The sequence below is a fragment of the Phodopus roborovskii genome, unplaced genomic scaffold (genome assembly GCF_943737965.1).
Source record: "Phodopus roborovskii unplaced genomic scaffold, PHOROB, whole genome shotgun sequence".
Lineage (NCBI taxonomy): Eukaryota > Metazoa > Chordata > Mammalia > Rodentia > Cricetidae > Phodopus > Phodopus roborovskii.
In genome coordinates, this window is record NW_026125218.1 from 84,140 (window position 1) to 105,904 (window position 21,765).

General features: G+C 39.5%; 1 protein-coding gene across 1 annotated transcript in view; it reads left to right on the forward strand.

Annotated features, from left to right (window-relative positions):
• Nucleotides 1-21,414, forward strand: part of LOC127227038 (E3 ubiquitin-protein ligase HECW1-like) — a 90,981-nt gene extending 69,567 nt beyond the window's left edge. Inside the window, 7 exon segments of the mRNA XM_051191274.1 lie at nt 6,381-6,479; nt 7,014-7,143; nt 8,709-8,855; nt 10,288-10,402; nt 12,836-13,011; nt 13,013-13,035; nt 21,183-21,414. Coding sequence (XP_051047231.1) covers nt 6,381-6,479; nt 7,014-7,143; nt 8,709-8,855; nt 10,288-10,402; nt 12,836-13,011; nt 13,013-13,035; nt 21,183-21,294 — 802 coding nt within the window. The 3' untranslated portion in view covers nt 21,295-21,414.
• The last annotated feature ends 351 nt before the right edge of the window (nt 21,415-21,765 follow it).

Below are 21,765 nucleotides of genomic sequence, written 5' to 3' on the forward strand. Positions count from 1 at the left end.
ACAGGGCTTATCATCATGGGCACAACCCTGTTTGTCAAACCAGTTATTGTCCCTTGATTCAAAGACCTACTTGGGCAGAGGAAGGAAAGGGACATCCACTCAGATCTGTTTCTTAAATCTGGAAACAGAAATAAACATTAATACAAACCATAAATACACCTGCCAAACACTGGTAATCAGTGCCAGATTGATTATCACTTGGAATTGAAACATTAGTTGTGTGGGCTGGAGGAGGTATTTTGAACTGGTTGATTCATTTATTTTCTGTTGTAGCTTCATGTCCTTCATTGACCTTCTTTATTCCATGTCTTTGCTTGCTTTGTCTAATTCCGGTCTGGAAAATATTCTCTGAAAGAAAACAGCTTTGCCGTATAATATTGTTTCTTTCTTTTTGTGAGTTCAATGATGTCCTAGTTTCGTTTCTGTCACTGTGATAAAATATTACAACAAAAACAGCTTATGGGATAAAAAGCTTAATTTGACTTATATTTCCAAGTTACAGTTCATTATTGCAGGACTGTCAAGGTGGCAGGAAGTTAGACAGCTAGTTATATTACATTCATAATCAAGAGCAGAGAGAAATGAATTAACTGCTTAATACTCAGGTAACTTCCTATACTCTTAATAGAATTCAGGATCCCAAGCTGCCCCCTTCAGGCTGAATCTCCCACATTAAATAAGGCAATCAAGGCAATCCTCATAGGATAACCTGATCTAGACAACCTCTCATTGATATTGTCTTTGCAAGTGATTCTACACTATGCTAAATTGACAATTAACCTAACCATAACAGTAGAGTCTCACCAAGTAGCCCATTTTGGCCTTGACCCATGATGTCTCCCCAATGCTGGGATTGAAGTCACGTGTCACCACATCAGATTTATCTGTGGTTTTAAAGTCCTCACAATGCCAATGGTAACTGTGAGTGTCACTTAGGGATGTTTTACTCTGGGGTCCCCTCTGGGCTGTTACTTACTGAACAAGAGAAGGGGTTGTTCCCATACCCCACAATGTATGAATTTCCCATCTGTTTTTATATCTAATACTATCCATTCTTCTGGCGTTTCGCTCATTTACTTCTTCATGTAACAAAATCTAGCTTTAGTAATCATCATCAAAACTATTTTTACCATGGGCAGCAGAAAACAGCCTAAGTAATAAATGTAGTATCTTTGACTTGATAGGTACATTCTGCAAAGATACAAACTCTACTTGAGGCTCTATCTGAATTCTGAGGTCCCACCATTACTTCGTTCTATTTATATCTTGATTGTATGGAATAAAGATACAGTGGCACAACCATTATAAATGCAATATACTCAGGAAATACCTTTACACAGAGATAAATGTGATTTTTGCCATCATGCACTTGGAGTTGAACCCAGGTCTTGAATATGTTAAGCAAGTACTTTATTACTGACCTATGCCCAAGGCTTTACTATTACTATTTTGATTTAATTCTCTTTGGTAGGTTGATATAATTTTATGTAAACTATAGAAAAGTAGACTGGTGAAATGGCTCTGTGGGTAAAGGCCCTGTCACCAAGCCTGGTGAGCTAAGTTTGAGCCTGAGTTCTATTGCTGAGACCCACGTGGTAGAAGGAAAGAATTGACTCCAGCAAACTGTCATCTACCTCCACACATGGCCATGGCCTGCCTCCTCCAAGTGAATAAATAGTAGAATGCAATCAATGCTTGTTTTAGGAATTTCCTCCAAATCAAATGTATATTCCAGTCTTTCTTAGGATTCACACTCTTTTATGCAAATATCTACTAGACATCTTTTTGCCTTCTCCATTCACCTCTCCTGTTCACATAAAGCTCCAGGTCCTGCTGATTGACCTCTAAAATATTTCTCAAAACTCTTCCTAGGAATTTTGTTTGAAAAAAAAATCTTCATTAGCTCATTTAATTCATAAAATTTGGTTTCAGTAATTTCCTAGTAAGAAAACTTCTAGAAATGGTGACATAGGATCATTTCCCTCTCTCACTCTTCCTGTTTTCCATATCTAGCCTTTCTGCCTTCCTATGTTCTGGAAAGAACTCTTAGCAAAGCTGTCAGTCAGCTTCCTGTCCCTGTGACGAACTGAGATGAACAATTTAAAAGGAGTTGGTGTTTATTTGGATTTGTGGTTTCAGTTCACAATTCCTTGGCCCTGTTGCATTAGCCTGTGACCAGGAATATATCATAGGCAAGGTTGCAGGAGAAAGAAACTGTTCTCACAAGGAAGCAAAAAGAGAGAACAGCACCCCTTCATGAGGTAAACCCAAAATGTCCTCAGTAGGTCTCACTTGGTTCTACTTTCTCAAAGCACCACCATCTCCAGATATTGTCATAAGTTGACAACCACACTTTTAAAATACACCCTTCTGGGGAACATTCAGAAGCTTATCTCTAATTGTCAGATCTTTTGGAGACTCAGAATTTCCATTACCTGGTCTCGGAGGAATTTGATAGCCAGTCTCTGCCTCCTTGTTCAGACATACTTTGTCACAAGTCCTGATTCTTCTTTCACCTTACTGCTGGTTCTCTGTCACTTTACTTTGTCATTGGCCCTCATCTTTCAAGTCCCTGAGTGCTACATCAATTAAGATTCATCCCTTAGTCCACCGTGATCTGTATGAACTTCCTTGGTGGTCTTGTCCAGCTACATTAGCTTAGCATGTATAACATGACCCTGTTCCCAGAGATATTCTCTTCAATATGATGGCCTATTCTATAGCTTTAGTCAGATATTTAATAAACTTAAAAACCTTAATATGTGCACAAGATAATTCTCAACATCTCCTCCCACAGTGCTCACTACTCAGTAAACTGTTCCATCATCTCCTCAATTGCTCTGGCCCTAGAGAGAAGACTGATGCCTCTTTCTCTCATGTCTCTTGTGCAGTACCTCACCAACATTTCCGATTGTATTATTAAAATACCTGCTGAATTTGATTCCATCACTTACATCACCACTGCTAGTGGAAGCCACTGTCATCTTCATCTGAACAAAGCTTCTACGCTTCATCTGTTTCCACTCTTGCAAACCCCAGCTCCCTTCATGTCCAAAGCACTCACTTTAGCACACTGTTCAGTTCATTCTGTAGATCCCACATGAACCTTCCCATTGATGGAGTCTCCTCCCATTCAGAAAGAATACAAAGTCTATCCCATGGCCTGCTGTGCCCTGTATAACCCATCTCCTAGGTGTCTCTCTAAACTTCAACTGCCCCTGAAGTATCCTCCCCCTGGAGCCCAGCCTCATTGGCTTCAAAGAATCCGTGCATACTCATTCCCAGCTTGATGTTGTACTGTTGTTCTACAAAGGCTTCCTCCTTCCTCTTGATTTGGACCAGACATCATTCTCTCGAAAGACTGGTGCTTTGTGGTGCATCCAGGGAACTCATTCTCATTCCCCATTTCTTCAAGAAAAAGGCACAACCAAAGTTCTTGGTGGAAACTTTAAATTATGTTAGATGAAGGAGCATGCTATCCCTGAAGATTTGAGAAGTGATGAAAATGCCCTGATCTGTAGACTGAAGCACAAACCCTGAGTTTTGGGCTCTCATTGCCTCTGAAGGGTGCAGATACCCTTTCACAGTTTTCAAAATGAAAACTGCCTGTGAGTCAACCAGAAACAGCCACCAGCCCAAAAGCCTCCAGATACTTTGTGCTGTATCCCAGGAGTTCTGGAGCAACAATAACTTTTCCCTGCCACTAGCAGAACATATTTGGCAAGATCAGGAGATAGTAGGAGACAGTATAGGGAGTTGTACTAATTATATCTAATGAGTTAAACAGCCAGTGTTGTTAAACATCTGAAAGTACACAGGACTTCAAATATCAATATTGCTGAGGTTGAAGAACTTGTTTATTCCATTTTTAAAATTTAAATTCTAATTTTATTTTAATTAAATTTTTGTGAATTTGTTTTTAATGAAAATGTAGTTACATCATTTTCTCCTCCCATGCTTCCCTCCAACCCTTACCATATCTCTCCCCTCCAATGACTTTGTTGCCCACCTCTCAAATCCATTGCCTCTTTTTTCTCTGATTATTATTATTATTACACATAAACATATCAGTACAACCTGTTGAGTGTCTTTAATGTTGCTTTTAAATATCAGATTCCACTGGCATTGCTTAAACAATTAGGGGACTCACACCTGGAGATACTTTTGTTTACATTTTTTATTTCTGATTTGATTCATCTTAATCATCTCCACCTGTATGTTCATGTCACCAACAGATGTGATAAGCACCATTTCTGAAGGGGCCAAGGCAGATGCATGAACACCTGCCAAAGAAGTTTCCGCAAAACTATGCACACTGTTTGCAAACACCATAGTATCTTCAGGAGTTCAAACACCTGTCAAAATCGGCTGCTAACAAATTCTGAGGATTTAACAGCATTTGCAACAGTCACATAGCTAGGCAGGAAGTTACTGTGACCTCAATAGGGCATAGACACTCCTAAGCCATAGTGGTCATATCCATCTATGTACCACCTACGTCCTCTGGAGCCAGAAAAGACCATGATTAGATGAAACCTAATTAAACAGAAAAAAAAATTATACCACAGTTTTGGAGTTAGGTGCAGAAAGTGCAAACCCTTTATAGCAAGTAAGCCAAGATAGAGTAGACCAGGCAGACAGAAGCTTCATAGAGCTGCAGGATCATGTGGACAGGCTCAGGTAAACTTGCTACTCAGACAGGCAGTTCACCAGAAAAATTTCTAGGAAACAAGTTGCTTCAACAGACACTGAAATCAGTAAGGATCTTTATATCTGTAAGTGGCCAGGTCTACATGACCAGTTCTTCCTAGCAATGGCATTGTTCTTTTTTTTTTTTTTTTTTTTTTTTTAATTTTACATGTCGATTCCAATTCCCTCTCCCTCCCTCCCTCCCTCTCCCTCTTCCTCCCCTCCTCCCCTTTTTTCCCTCCCTCTTTCTCTCCCTTTTACCCTCTCTACCCTCTCACATGCACTCTAACCACCCTCCCCTCCCATCCCCCCACCCCAATTCCATATGTAGGGGAATGCCATCCAGTTGGGGTCATGTAGATCTGAAAGGTCATGTGAAGTAGGGACTAGGGCTTCTCTTCTGTCTCTAGATTAAGGCAGTTATCCCTCCATGGGGGATGTGTTCGCAAAGTCCTTTTGTGCACCAGGGATACATTCTGGCTCCACTGTCTGAGGTCCCTTAGACTGCTCAGTCCTTCTGGCTGAGACCCATATTCAGGGGGGCCTGAGTCAGTCCTATGCTGGCTCCCCAGCTATCAGTCTGGTGGCCCGTTAGCTCCTCCTTGTTCAGGTAAGCTGTCTCTATGTGTTTCTGCTGCCTGGTCTTGTCCTCTCCATCTGCATCTGGGTTCTAGTTCGACCCAGTGTTTATGTATGGGTGTTTGCTCCTGTTTCCAACAGGCATTAGTTGAGGGCTCCATGGATAAGTTAGTTGTTGATCTCACTTCCACGGAAGTTCAAACTGTTAGTTGGCGGCAGTCTTGTAGTTCTCTAGCCCTTTCTTTGTGTTCAATTTTATCTTCAAACCAATTTTGGCTCCCTCTTTTATGTTCTCTCTCTCTCTCTCTCTCTCTCTCTCTCTCTCTCTCTCTCTCTCTCTCTCTCTCTCTCTCTCTTTCTCTCCTGTCTTCTATTCCTAACCAGGCTCAATTTTCCTGAGCTCAGGGGAAATGGGGGGGGGGGGGCAGCGAAGAGAGAAGTAGGAGAAAACCAGGGGGAGGAAAGGCTTTGTTCTTTCATTGTGTGGCTGACAACACTGAATAATAATGGTTGATCAGGTTATCTGTCATCACATTGTGATTGCATGGAGCTGTTTCCCACTGCCTTTAAATACTAACTGCCATCTGTGATTGATATTCAAGCCTCCACCTCCCAGCAAGGAGTAACATTATAAAATGTCTAAATAAGCAAAGACACATTGTTCAGAGAGATGGGTTTCCGTTTTCCTGAGTCTAGGTTCTCTTGGGGTCTAACTTGGGCTTTATATTTCAGGTTTCTGAATTTCTCTTCCTCAGTATTTCCTCTTCTTAAATAATGATCATGGAACATAGAAGGTTTTGTTTAGGACATATCAACCACATGACCATTGTTTATGGTAAATAATATGAAGAATTGATGTCTCCTCGTGTCATCATCAATGGGCAAGTTCATTGAGCTATTTAAGATGACAACTATACAGAAACTTATTGAATTGGGCGAGGGGATGATCAATGATACAGCACATGTTTTAGGATATGTGATGCCCTTGATTCGACCTCTAACACATAAAGCTTAAATAAAAATACAAATTAAAAAAAAACAATACAAATAAAATACTTAGTAGTGTAAATTACTATTAACTCTTAAACCTCTTTGCCTTATCTGTGTTGCAGGTTTAGATTTAGTGGTCGTATCCTGGGCCTGGCTCTAATCCATCAGTACCTCCTGGATGCTTTCTTCACAAGGCCCTTTTATAAGGGACTCCTGAAACTGTGAGTGTACTGTAGGATTATTTCATCCAGTCTTTCTGGGGATAACAACACTGACCTTTCTTATGTCTCTAACACTTTTGCCAATTTGGCTCCAACCATTTCTAACAAATTTCCACTCATTTCTTGTTCTGAGTGCATATACATCTCCCATACATTTTAGTGCAATAAAATGGCATTGGGAAACTTTATGTAGGTGTAAATCACTCTATTAGCAAAGCTATATAATGGACATTAATTCATTTGTACAGAAATCATAACATTGAGAACATTATACTACACCGTTGAGTAGAATTAGCTCATTTTTTTGGTGAATCAATAATTATTTCATGATTATTATTGAAACTTCAGCAGCTCCTTTCAAAAGGAAACTATTAAATAAAACTATTGAATTACTGCTTCGTCGATGTATTCAGAATTATCAAGTAATTATGAAACCTATTATGTTTTATTGAGAAGCAGCATAGTTATGTTTGAAATGAGGTCTGGAAGCCATTTGTTCACTCAGTTTTTCTTGCTGCCTTTGAATTCTCCCAGGCCTTGTGATTTGAGCGACCTGGAATATTTAGATGAGGAATTCCACCAAAGTTTGCAGTGGATGAAGGACAATAACATCACAGATATTCTCGACCTCACTTTCACTGTTAATGAAGAAGTTTTTGGACAGGTTTGTGTGATGTGGACTTGGGAAAGACATTTTGTTGTTTACTATGGTAAATGCATAAAACAAAACTCAACCATCTTAGAGCTCTTTAAGTAAACCCTACAGTAGAGTTAAATGCACTCACGTTGTTTGGCATCCAATCTCTAGAACTTCTTGGAAAACTGAAACTCTACCAATCAAACAACATAACTTCTGGGAAATTCCAAACAATTTTTACTTTTCTGATTTTGACTCTAGGTAGTTCAAATAAGTGTCAGTTTCTTTCATCCTTGTGGTTACTGTGAATGATGTTGCTATTGACATGAGTGGACTGGTTGGCCCCTACTACCAGTTCTTTTGGATTACATATACTCATATATGCAATTTTAGGTATAGGAATGCTGAATCATATGTTAATGGGATTTTATTTTTTAATTAAATAGCAAGAATCTCATTGGTTCAAACCAGGGTCCTCTGAAAGAGCAGCAAGTGCTCTCACCTGCTGATCCCTCTCCATCCCCAGGACTTCTTTTTTTTTTTAACAGCACTGCTAGAATCTCTACCTTCTTTCTATCACTTTGATATGGTTCTACAAAATGTATGGTTCTACCCTACCCAGGGATTTTGAAAATCAAATGTAACCATGGCTCAGAAAACATTTAAAGCATGCCGTAAGATCCAACGTATTTCTGTATCTTCAAAACTACATAGTAGCTCTTTCATTACAGGCACTTAGTCCTTAGATCTCAGTACCACTTAACAAGAAATTCCCCTTGTGTTTTATAGGAGAATTTACTAACATAGTATTTAATAAGTTGTCCAAATGGGTATGAGACTCTCCAGCCATTCAAATCATATATTAAATCACAAAACACAAATAAAGTACACTGTTAGCAGCAAAGGATGGATTAATGATATCTAAACTGATATAAGATTTTACATATATTTTCCAGAGAACAGAATATATGCTATATATGTATATATATGTGTGTGTGTGTGTGTGTGTACATATATATGCTTATAAAAGTATGTGGTGTATACTTTTATATTCTCTAGCATGTGAAAAGCAGCAGACAGATCCTAGCCCCCAGCTGATGACTTTATCATTAGAAGCATGAGCTCCATGCTGAGCAGAGATTTCTCTGCTTCCTCGTGTTCTGCTCCCTAGCCACATTTACAGCCATCTTAGAAAACAAATCTTTCTACTTTACTTCTCTTTAGGTGCACAAGTAAGAGCTTGCCACATAGCAGCTGCAATCTGTTGTTCTAATTGAGATTCAGAGGTATCAATTATCTGACTATAGTGTTAGGACATTTGGCTCCCTCTACCTTAAGGGACAACCCAGAACACTCCCCTTTTGTTTCCATTACACCCCTTGAATTAAAGAAATATGTTTCCTTTTCGTATAAAAAATAAACAAATTGTAGTTCTTCCAAGATGTTTAAGAATGTGGTTCAGAGGACAAAAACTTTCCTAGTGACTTCCAGGGAAGGAAAAAAGTCCTTTTGTGTGGTCGTCCTAAATAAGAACGTCTCCTCGGAAGACCAGCTGAGTGATAGGCATCATGATTCTCCTATTTACTTGCAAGGTAACAGAAAGAGAGCTGAAGTCTGGAGGCGCCAACACGCAGGTGACCGAGAAGAACAAAAAGGAGTACATTGAGAGGATGGTGAAGTGGCGGGTGGAACGCGGAGTGGTGCAGCAGACCGAGGCATTGGTGAGGGGCTTCTATGAGGTAAGACCCCAGGTGGCCCAGGAACGTGGGCCATAACCCTGGGTGCTTGCAGTGGTGCCTGAGCTGTTCCTGGAGCTCAGGCAAGAGCAGGACCTCAATGGCTCAGAACACAGAGAAAGAAGCAAAGGAGGCAAGGTGTATCGTCTCCTGCCCAGAGTGGGTGGGAGGGAGGTCTGGGCTGAATGGATGGAGGGCCAGACTTCTCCATGAATACAAGTCCTGTCAGAAGTTAAAATATTCTCAATAAATTGTCAGTGATTTGGCCCTGTTGTACCAGGTGAGGAAGCATCCCATGTTTTTTGTGTAGCTTTGTGGATGTGACATTTCCTTCGGTCCACTCAAACAAAGAAAGCAAAGCATAAACACAGGGAAGTACTAGCCACTCCTGCTGCGTGTCCATTTATTATCACTTTGCTGTCTGACATTGCATCATGCTGAACAGTAAATTGAGAATACAGACAGCTGCTAGACTTCCCATGCCCAAAAATGATATCTTTATACCTCAATTTAGAAATTCAGTTTAGAAGTTTATTTCCTAATTTGTTTCCCACCATTTGTTGGTCCAAAGCAGGAAGCACTGGAGACATTCAGTAGCACCTGGCACATCTGGCGGAAGATGTGAAGCGTGGCACTCGCCCAGAAGCCCTTCCCAATCCTTAGAGAGGAGGGCAAGGAAGCAGTGTAAAGAGGAAAAGGAAGGGAACTGCAAGATATGAGTAATAATTTCATGGGAAAGACAAGTCATATAACTTGAAAACTTAAATGTGACTTCAGAAAATCAAGTTGGGACTGTTTGTGAAGTTAGGAAAGATCTGAAATGCTAAGAAGTCTGGGATTTTTTTTTTTTTTTTTTTTTTTTTTTTTTTTTTTTTGTCTCCTCTATTACCAGCCCAAAAAGGACTATATTCTAAAACTGCTAGCTCAGTGACTTGGGGCTTCTATAATAAAAAAGCATATATCGGGCATCTTCTAAGCATCGGGAATCCATTCCTCTCAATCTTAGAGGCAGACAAGGGTCTTGTCCAAGGTCTAGACACTGGCAGGATCAGTGATTGATAAGGGCCAGTTTCCCCGTGGCAGTTTCTTGCATCATGTCAGTGGGAAGGGCAAGGATTGTGTATGTCTTCTCTAAGGTCACTAACCCTATCTCATGAACTCGTGATCCAATTGCCTCTTTTTAAAAAGTATTCTGAGATTATAATACAACTACATCATTTAAGGCTCCAGGGAGCTGGGGATAAATATTATCCTCATTATCATTATTGAGTAGGATGAGAGATAAAAGCATTATGACCACTGCTATGACTTTGAATTTGAAAATCACTGCATGTTGAAAAGGTGGTTTATAAATGAGAGTTACTTTCCCAATATGACAAGCAACAGTCATAACCATGACTATAACCTGCTGTGTGTTGATGCTACTATCTTTCAGGTGGTAGACTCAAGGCTCGTCTCAGTGTTTGATGCTAGGGAACTGGAGCTGGTGATTGCTGGTACTGCCGAAATTGACCTGAATGACTGGAGAAATAATACTGAGTACCGGGGAGGTAAGTTAGCAGCACTTTTGATAATGTATGTTTTAAAGAAAAATTATTGAAGTACAATTGATACAGTGTAAAATTGGTCGTCCTAAAATTAACAATTCAATAACATTGAGTACATTCAATTTTTTTTGTGTAACAATGACCTCTACCTGGTTCCAAAGGGAGGCTTGTTACCATCAAGAAGTTGTTCTCCATCCCTTGTCTCCATCTTCTAGATTTATGGCATCCATAAATCTCTACTCTGTCTCTGTGGACTTACCGATTCTAGAAATGTCATATAAACACTGTCATACAAAATACAGTCCCTGTGTCTGCCTTCTTTGACTTAACATGCTTTTTTGAGATTTATCCATGTTCTGGCAGGTTCTAGTATTTGATTCCTTTGTATAGCTAAGTAGTAACCCATCACACAGTTCACTAGAGTTGTTATTCCTATTATTTCCAATGGTGATGATTAGACATACAGCCTGGTGCTTCCTTGACAAATGCTATACCACTAATGAATATCCTGAGCCCTGTTTTTCACTTTTGTAAGCCTCCGAAGACTTGTCCTTACTTCAGTACAAATAGTTATTTGCCCAGCTTCTAACTGAACTTCTTTCAGACAAGAGTAATCCCTGGTGTGGCTACGAAAAGGCGCACAGACAACAACCCTTCTATACATGAGCTCTTGAGCAGCCTGCACACTGTCAGAGAAACATCTCTTGCTTTGCTTCCTGTAGAATTATAGCACTCTTTGCTTCTTTTCATGTTTGCTTCCACAGGGTTCTAACTATTCTCCCCGACCCCTCTCTCTTTCTCTAAATAATATTTTTTTAAAAAAAAAAATATTGACTGTGAGTCATTTGTGAGCTTTCCTTTGTTCTGCATCGAAATTAATTAAATTCTATCTTAGCGATACAAATTGTGATTCTTACAATATGAATATTTTATGTTGACTCTAGGGAATATTGCCCCAGAACATCTAATGTTTTGGACTAGCCGTATATAGTAGAAAAAGAATGTGAACCACATGTGTAAGTCTGAATTTCTTTCTGTCTTATTTATCTGTTTGCTTTTTAATTGAGATACAGTCTCACTATATAGCCTTGACTGGCCTGGAACTTGCTTTGTACACCAAGCTTGTCTCAAACTCACAAAGACCTACCTGCTTCTGCCTCCTAAGTTGTGCACATGCCACCACACTTGGCACTAAATTTCTAATAGCCATATCAGAAAAAAGTACAAACAAGAAACTATAATGTATGTCTTTTAATTTAATATATCCAAAATACCATCTCAACATGGAATCAGCAAAGAAATCACAAATGCAGAATATGGACAGTTCAGTAGCCTTGCAAACATTATTTTCACCGACCAGACTACCATCTTTCCCCCAAAATACAGCCTTATTACTTACAGAAGACTTTGTTAAGAGTTTAGCCTTTAAAATCCTTTCTTTGGGAAAATATTAGACAGAGATCCCAACCAACATTAACAGAGGGGAAAAGAGCAAAGAGACACCAAGTCAGCCTCCTTCATCCACTCAGCTGTAAAACCCTCTTGGAATGACCATGCAGATCTGTTAAGAAAACTGCTGGCCTAAGTATTCTGCTGTACCAGTAAGATTCCTAATGTCCCAGTATTCCCCTGACCCCCAGGCTCTACAGATAGATACCCATCTGTGTTATCTGACTTTCTGATGCCTCATGTTTTCCTCATTTTCATTATTTATTTCTTCTTCTAAGACTGTCCTCTCTCTTTGCTCTACTACACAAATGCATCCCATATTAAATTCAAACCTTGCTTCCTTCACAAATCTTTCTCAGTTTCTACCCTCATCATCTCCCCTCTCTTTGAATGCCTCTTCCCTTGTCAGGAATAGTCATCATCTCTCTAGATTGTTTTTTTTAAGTCTAGCTTCCACAGTGGTTCATTAAAGCAGCTCTCCAGCCCAGGGATGACTTAGAGAACTGTGTGATGGATACAGACTTTTCCTTGGAGGCAGTCATTACTGCTGAGAACCTCTACCTACATGCTATTACTGCATGCTACCTCTATCTGTTCTTAAGCCCTAGACTCTCCTTGTGTTGTATTGTTGCCAAGAGCTAAGACATCAGAACAAAGCAAACATAGATGGTCTGTCTTTGTAGAGCCTTTTGTTCTTTACACTCATACAAGGCTGGGATATTTTAGGTTGTATTCCAATTGTTTAAGTAGGAAACACCTCAGAAGAAACTTCTCAAACACCCAGTTCTTTTGTAAAATTGCTGTTATCTAAATCTGCTTGTTTTAAAACTTGACCAAGTCATATAAGTTGGTTTAGACCTGCCTGTTTAAATGCCATGATCAGCAAAATCAAAAGACTCCAAGCTATGGCTCAGTTCACACATCTGTTTCTTCCTCCTTTCTCCACATTCTCTTTCTGTCCAACACCACATCTTCTTTTTTAACTAGGCTATCATGATGGTCATCTTGTGATCCGCTGGTTCTGGGCTGCAGTGGAACGGTTCAATAACGAGCAAAGACTGAGATTACTCCAGTTTGTGACGGGAACATCGAGTGTGCCCTATGAAGGCTTTGCAGCTTTGCGGGGAAGCAACGGGCTTCGACGATTCTGCATAGAGAAATGGGGGGAAAATTACATCTCTTCCCAGGTACAGAGCTCCCACCAACCTTCATGAACTCATCTCAGTGGCAAAGCATGTTTTGCTGTTGGAGTTTAGCTGATCATCTTTTAAGATAGAATTTTTGCTTGTTACTCAAAGTATTGATTTTTGAGTTACTACTTAAAGATGTAAGTAAGGTGCCTCTAAGACTTGGATTGAGGCTATATTCTTAGTGAAGTTTTAGTTGTTGATCGTATTGGACTATAATGTCCATGTGCCAGTAATGGTGGACTGCCCAATCCATGCAAAACTCAACTTTAATGCTCTTTAGAGGTATATATATCTAGCATAGAAGGAGGAGGCAAGGTCATTACTGTAAAAAATGGAAACCCAAAGTTATCCCTCCAACATATAGCATAAATCTATAGCACATACTTGGTACTTCATAGGATAGTCTTGATATTTGTATATTCATTGTATTTCTTTCCAATGAGTTTTAAAATATGTGGAGATGGCATCATGTATATTCCTGTGTTTCTACAGTGATTTCTTCACAGTACTCTATCAAAAACCTATTGTTATAAATTCAAAAAAACAAAGGCAATTTAAATTTCCTACGCCATGAGTTTCAGTGCCAAGACTTCTCTGGTCCTTTTTATTCCACTCTGGATAGCATATTCTTGGTCAATAAAATAGGCATCACTTCTGGACAGCCATCCTAGTGACAAATGCTGCTTCGGTAAGCATAAGAAAATATGGAATCTTTGGTGGTCAGAATGAGAATGGCCCTCATAAGCTTATCTGTGTGTTCCCTAATTAGTGGAACAGTTTAGAAAGGATTAGAGGGTGTGGCCTTGTTGGAAGAAGTGTGTCACTGGAGCGGGCTTGACAATTTAAAAAGCCCATACTAGGCTCAGTCCCACTCTGCCTCTCTGGCTGCTGCCTCTGGATCAGGATGTAAAGCTCTCAGTTACTGCTCCAGTGCCAAACCATGATGAAATGGACTAACCCTCTAAAACTGTAAGCAATCCCCAATGAAATGCCTTCTTTTATAAGAGTTACATTTATCATGGTGTCTTTTAATAGCAATTGAACAGTGACTAAGACAGATTCCCATTATCAGTTTTTCATATTTTCTAATTAGAAAAAAATATGTATTTGATATATACCTACCTCTATATGACCATCTATGTTAGTAAGATTTCCATTGTTACAATAAATTCTTGAATAAATTAATTTTACAGGTTTTAGTCCATGAATGATTGACCCTGTTGTGTTGGTTTAATGAGGGTACAATATATCATGACAAGAGAGTACAGTGAGAAAAATCCTGTTTACATCATGCCTTAGAGAGGTGGGAAAGAAGAAAATAAAAAGAGATAAAAATAGTCAAGGGTCTGTTTGAGGAAATTTCCCCAATGATCTAACTTCCTCCTGCTAGGCTCCACATCTTAAAGTACTATTGTTTCCCAATAGCATCACTGCTGAGATCAAATCTTCAACACATAGCCCTTCAGGGAGCATGCTATATACAAACTATAGCAGCACCAAAATACCTTTGCTAAATCCATATAGATGAAATATTTAATGAAGTATAGTTTTCATCTAATTTCCCCAGGTTTCTTGCTTTCCTGAGGATAGTTCATATGATGTTGCTGAGTGTTGAGTGATTCTATGCCTGAGACGAGCTGACCAAGTGTCTGCTCACCCCAGATAGAGAACTGAAAACAGACCAGAATAATGGTCCCACCAAAGTCCAACTTGTGAACCAATGACTTTCATTGGAGTTATTTAGAGCCATGTGAGTAAGAGGTTACTTAGAGGAGCAGAAATAACTCAGACAGGTGCATCACATAAAACACCCCAGAATAGCTCACCAAAGCTAGAAATGTGACGTACACAACCTGCATGCCACTCATTAGGCTAGAAAGTGTCTATTCCAGGCAGCTCAATTAGTCTGAGCCTCTTTGAGGTATCTTGACCAATCTGAGAGCATCTCAGCAGCCCTTACTGCTTCCATGCATCAGTTGCAGGGAATTCCTGAAGCTTTTAAATTGTGTATTTCCTGAGTTTTAAAGATTTTCCTTGCAGAAGTGAATGTATAATCTCCCTTTAGAATTTTAATTTGATTTTTTTTAATTAAATCTTTCCCTCCTTCCCTTTTCTTTCTCCATGTCCCACCCTTCTCCCTCTCAAATTTATAATTTCTTTTTCTTTGTTACTATTATATACATACATATACATATACATATACATATACATATACATATCCTCCTGAGTTCATTTGGTGTTGATGGTGTGTACATGACTTCATGGCTGACCACTTGGTATTAGATAATCAATTAGAAGTCTCATCCCTAGGAAGACTAATTCTTCCTCTCTCAGTTCTTAGTCGCATATAGTTTTTGGTCTAGGGGTGGGTCCCAGGACCTTTCCCCATTCTGTGTTACTGTGTCTATTGGTATTGTTCTTGCTCAGACCATAGCTTCCTTCCGTAATAGAATGTTTTGTTTTAGAGAAAATTGCTACAGAACAATGAACACTAGTACTTATTATCGATTATTTAACAAGTAGTTGAAAGTAGTTCTCAGGCTTGCCTACACTAGTTCTAGTTCTCAGTACATCTTCAGCCCCAAATGTATCAGCCTCATGGTGCTACTGAGAGCTGAAGGACCTGAAAGAGAGAATTAGCACAAATCTAGCTTAATGATAGTTTCTGATAGTGAAGTTATTTGTAAACATATGCTTTCATTTTAGGAAAAGGTAGTTTGGGCCATCGTTTAATAATAGCTTACCCCTATAAATCTGCAGCATGAGAAGAGGGTGAGATACAAGACACCTGCCCATAAGATCTTATAGTAGAGGGAAACAGACCAAAGATAAATTACTACAACGTAAGGGAGAATTGGAATTCAAGGTGCTTAATGCAATGTGATGTGAAAATGTGATTCAGAGTCTTAATCCTGATTGAGATATTCAGAGAAAAAGCTTCAAAGCAACTGGCATTTGGTGGGCATTAGGGGATAGAGAAGACGGGAAAACTCAGCTAAGTAAGTAGCATGACATAGTCATGGACTCACAAAACCCCAGCATATGCTCAGGGAGAAGTAGAGTCAACACTGAGAACAAATGTCCTGGGAAATGTCCAAGAATGGAATGATTAATACTGACTAGTTGACAACTTGAAATCACCTAAAAGACATGTGAGGAAGTTTCTAGATAGGGTAACTGAAGTAGGAAGACACACCCTAAATATAGATAAAAGGTAATATTTAAAATAAAAAACATAATATTTTAATCCCCAGAACTATAGTTCAGGAAGTCCTGGCCGGGTCACAAGGCAGGCTACCCAGGACAGTGAGCCCCAGTGTGTGTGGTCCCCACCTTCAGGAAGTGACCTGAAGCTGCTTTCTTTGGATCTTCCCTCGACAGAAAGTAAGGAAGAGCAAGCCAGGTACAGTGGTAGAGAGATGCAATCCCAGCACTTTGGAGGCTGAGATGGAAGGGAAACACGTGCCAGACAAGCCTGGGCTTTGCCATGGTTTGCAGAGCAGCCTGAAACGTCGTCTCAGGGAGAGAAGAAGGGAAGGAAGAGACAGAGGAAGTGAAGAAGGAGGAGGGAAATAAAAGACAACTGTTTCATCAATAAACATTCTGAATAGTGTCACAGAAAAATAAAATCAACAGTAAAAACTGTCCCACAGCCCAGACCCCCCCCCTCCAAAAAAAATATCCTCTAAGTCCAATTAATCATATGAAGACTTAAAAGGACATTGAACATTATGGTCCCTAGGATGTAATTTTCTGATGAAGAGACTTTACATGTTACTATGAATGAAGTATGAAAAATGTAGAAATGGTCACTGGGTTGAAAGTCATAGAGAAGTGAGACAGGGATGTTAAACTGGTCATTTACGTGGGCTTGGCAACTACAGTCTGGGAGAATATTTGAAAAGGAAAGTTTAACCAAAAATTCCAGAGACTCTATGGGTGTGTGTGTGTGTGTGTGTGTGTGTGTGTGTGTGTGTGTGTGTGTATGTGTCTGTCTATCTGTCTGTCTGTCTGTCTGTCTGTCTGTCTGTCTGTCTGTGTTGTATGGGGTATATGTGTGGAGTGAGTGGGTAGTATGGCACTATGTGCCAGAAGGTTATAAGGTACTGTCTTCTGTTACTCTACCTTATTCCCTTGAAACAGGGTCTTCCATTGAACTGGAAACTCACCATTTCATTGAGGCTAGCTAATGAGCAAGCTCCAAGAATCCACCAGTCTCTTACAATGCTGGGTTTAAAGGCATCTGCAGCCACATCAGGCTTTTATGTAGATTCTGAGCATTCACACTCAGGTCCTCAGACTTGCACAGCAAATGTTCTTACCCACTGTGCCACTACCCTAGTTCCCCAAGCATTTAGTAAGTGTAATTAGCTACAAGTTCAGAGCATTAAAAGGAACAAACTAGCACCACACTCATATATGAATACATATGTGTTTACTTGTGTGTATATATGTGAAATTTCCTTACAACTAGATTTTACTCTTATTCCCTGCAGTGGGCACTGTATTCTATTTACTATAGTTTATTAAAATAAAAGTAATAGACAGATTCCTTGAGTTAAATAATGTAAATGGCTCTTAAAATCTTTCTACCCTCTCTTCCCCATAGATCCATGAATGTTGTGGGAAGGGATTTGATGAAGACATCTCATTTAGAACTGAGTGCTCTGTACACATTGTCCAGTTTTGAGTCTGTGTGTGAATCTCCATATCTACTGCTAGAAGAAGTTTCATTTTAAGAGCCAGAGGGGGTGTAAGATGCGGCAAAGCAGTGTCTTCCAAGCACAACAAAACTGATACACATATGAATTCACAGAGATTGTGACAGCACACACAAGACTTGCACAGGTTCAAATCAGATGTAGTCCCAACACAGAGAGAGGGAAGTAGACATGGGTCCCAACTCTGCCCAAGAAGGTATTTTCAATACCAGCTGGCAATGTCTTATTGGTTTATTGTTTATTTTTTATTTTGTTTTGTAGATTTTTTTTCAAAGAGGGAGAGAGAAATAATATAAAGTTGTTTGGGTAGAGAGATAGGGAGGATGTGGGAAAAGTTAGGTTTAGGGGAGGGAACACAATCAAAACATAAAGCTCCTTCATGAGGTAATCAAAAGGTTGTTGACAAACCTGAACAAATCATTTCAGCAGGGAGTAGGACAATACCCATTTGAATGGGGCTACAGACAGGCCATGGAAGATGATGTTCATGAAGACAAGATGTAGATTGCATAGCCGGGTTCACAACTAAACCTCCTTTATTGGGTTTTATCATCTCCAATGTGGTGTCTAGAAGGCAAGAGCAAGACCTTCTTTGGCACTATTTTGGTTAACATTTTGATTGATAACTTAGAAAACTGAGAAGATACATAGAAATCAGCTGTGTAGATGACTACTAGAAAAATGAATGAACTCAATAGCACAGCCCAAATTCCAAACCACCCTGAAATTCTACACCTTTAAGTTGATTTGAACAGAGTAAAATTTGAATGTTCCACATCCTGTGGAGTTCAAAACATTGAGTATGAAGTGCAAGTGGTTTACTTCCCAATAAATCATGTGAAAATAGATAAGGTCTTTAGTCACCATAAGTTCAATATATGTCCTAAAACAATTATCACAATAATAGTTTTTAAAGAGACTTTTCTCAGGAGGCAGAAGCAGACAGATAACTGAGTTCAAAACCAGCTGAGCCTACAGAAGAAGTTTCAGAACAACCAGGACTACACAGAGAAACTCTGTCTCTAAAAGTAAATAAACAAACAAAATAAGCTCTTATATTGAAATGATGAGTCACAGTATGAAAAGAGTTTAATAATGTTTTATTTTTGAAGCGCACACAGCATGTGTTATTATTCCCATTTCACAGGTGAGGAAACTGAGATTCAAAAAGATTAACTGACTTTTCAAGATCATAAAGTTAACATGTAGCTAGCCTGAAGTCAAAAGAGGAATCTCCCAAACCATGGTTCCCTGCATGATGCACTAACCAACACCTGCCTCAATACATAGTCCAATATAAAAGCAATGACAAGTACCATGCTGCAGGAACCACGTCTGAAGCAAGACATGGTGGTGTGGGTCTTTAATCCCAGCACTTGAGTTTGAGACAAGCCTGGTCTACAAAGCAAGTTCCAGGACAGCCATGGTTACACAGAGATACCCTGTCTCAAAAACTAAAAACAAACAAACAAAAACAACAACAAACAAACACACACACATACACACACACTTGAAATATGAGGAGCATACAGGAACACTGAGTCTAGCTGAATTCATTGTGGATACTAATTAGACCTTATCTAGGGAAGTTAATCAAGGTGTTGAAGAACTCAGTAGAAGCAGCCAGTGAAGACACTGAGCATTCAGAGTGCTGCTCTCTAATGCTGTTTATTCCCCCCAAATTATCTTCATAGAATTAATATGATTCTAAGTACTTTCTAAATATGAGAGTCTTTTCTACATTGCACTCACAGTAGCCATAAAAAAATAACCAGAGGAGGAAAACCTAAATGTCTGATCATATCTTCCTTCAGGCTAGCATCTAGCCCTTCATCTAGGATCAAAAGCATGCTTGTGTTCTTACTGAACCACCCAATTATGTCAGCCGCAATCCAGTGGTAGACTACTTTCCACATTTCTAAACATCAAGAAGATCATTGTAATCCTTGCCCTGTCTAACCCTTTGACTTTGCTCTTACTTTCAAATATTATGATAGTAACTACAACATCTCAGTTGTCTTCTTTGGACACCATCTAGGCCTTCCTGATACCTAGGTAAATACAGAATTCTGCTAATATCTATTTATTTTATATTTTCTCCCAATCAAATCCCTAAAGCCCCCAGTCAGATATTCATCTGTCTTGTGCAGACATCTGGGGTTGGAAGTGGAGGGAGACAGGCAGGAAAGGATGGTGTTGAGTGAACACAGAGTAAGGGAAGGAGTTGTTACCAAAAGCAGGATTGGATTCAGGGTAGACCAAACACCAACACCCTCCTCAGATTCTCCCTCAACAGAAAACCTCGCCTTCCCTCATCCTTCATCCCCTTCTTTATCTTCCAAGAATCTGCGCTATCCTGAATGCTGAGCCTACAGTGTCCTGACACTCTAATTTATGTAATTCAGAACACCAGTATAGATTGCAAACACTTCCCCAGGGGATCTTGTGATTCAAATACTTAATGTCCCTAATAAAATTCTAATGAGGAGTTTACTTTTATTTTGTGGGTTGTTTTATTTTGTTTTAGCTTAGTATCTTTTTCTGTGCTGGTTGCTATATAAACACTACTTCAGTATACCACTCACCCAACCCGGGAGAAAAGGGCATAAATTAACTTCCAGCTATACCAATACATTCTTCTCCCCACTTTGTCAAAGTACCACATCAGGTTTCTATAGAAACAAAGAATTCCTGCAGGAAACAGCTAGGGAAGTATCTGTGTGGTTATGCCTCCTCCACTCACTGCCCAATATCCACAAAGATGTTTCCTATACTTGTGTTATCCATGAAAGTAGGGAAGACATTGCCAGTCTAGGACAGACACTGGTAAGTGTGGGCCTGCAGAAAGAAGGCTAGTCTGAGCAAGGCTGCAGGAATGGCAGTGTTGGGAAGATATCCCAGGCTTGAGAGAGGACTGTCTCATAAGCTCAGATGCTCTTGGAAGTGGGGCACTTAAGCTTCAGTTGATATATGTTCTACTGGTGCAGAGGAGCTGAACTTATTTCCAGAGCACACCCAACTTGGAGAACTGGATCTCAGAACTACAGGGCATTATTAGCTCTTCAGTAAGGTCCAGAACGCAGAGCTAGGCAAGGATGCTTGAGAATGAGCCATTAGCACAAATGTTTTTTTCTGCCTTCTTCATATTTAAGTTCATATGTAAACTTCAAATCAGGATAATAGCATAGAGTAGACCATCGGCTTGCTACTGTGGTTATAGTGTAGTGTAATTTTTTTACAAATAGCAATTGTTTCTAGTTCTTCAGTTTCCTAAATTTGTTGTATCTCAATGGCCATGCTTTAGCATTTGCAGTGTTTTGTGATTGTCATTTGTCTGGCCCACTTTTGATTCCCCTTTAAAGTCATTGATGCATCCAGAAGCAGTTCTTAAAATACTCTGACCAGAATTCTCTCCCCATGCAGGGCACATACATGTTTCAACCGATTGGATCTCCCCCCATATCCTTCATACTCCATGTTGTATGAAAAGCTGTTAACAGCAGTAGAAGAAACCAGCACCTTTGGACTCGAATGAGAAAGTGGAACTTTGCCTGACATTGTCCTGAACGGTGACACTACCCTTTCTGGGATGACTTCCTTTCCTTCCTTTGACTTTGGTATTCCATGATTTTTATTTCAAAGCAAATTAGAATTGGTTAAAAAAAAAAGCTGTGCATGAAGAATTGCCTTCTTCTAAGATCTAATCTTCAGGCTTATCTTCTCTGTTTCCAATGAACTGCTAGCCTGTATGCAATACTACAAACAGCTGTCTCAAGGTCTGTGCATACCTCCACATACCTCCATTCCTAACAGTGAAGTATGAGTGCAAGTTATGCTACACTTGACAAGATGGTAATAAATGTTTACTTCCATTTCTATCATTTAAGGATAATTCAAGCTATAAGCATTCCATGCTTCTATAGTCCCATGTCTTCCAAGCAGAACCACCAGTTTTCATAATTTCTAACAACCATTTCCAGACCTAGGAGCTGACTGATATTTGTTC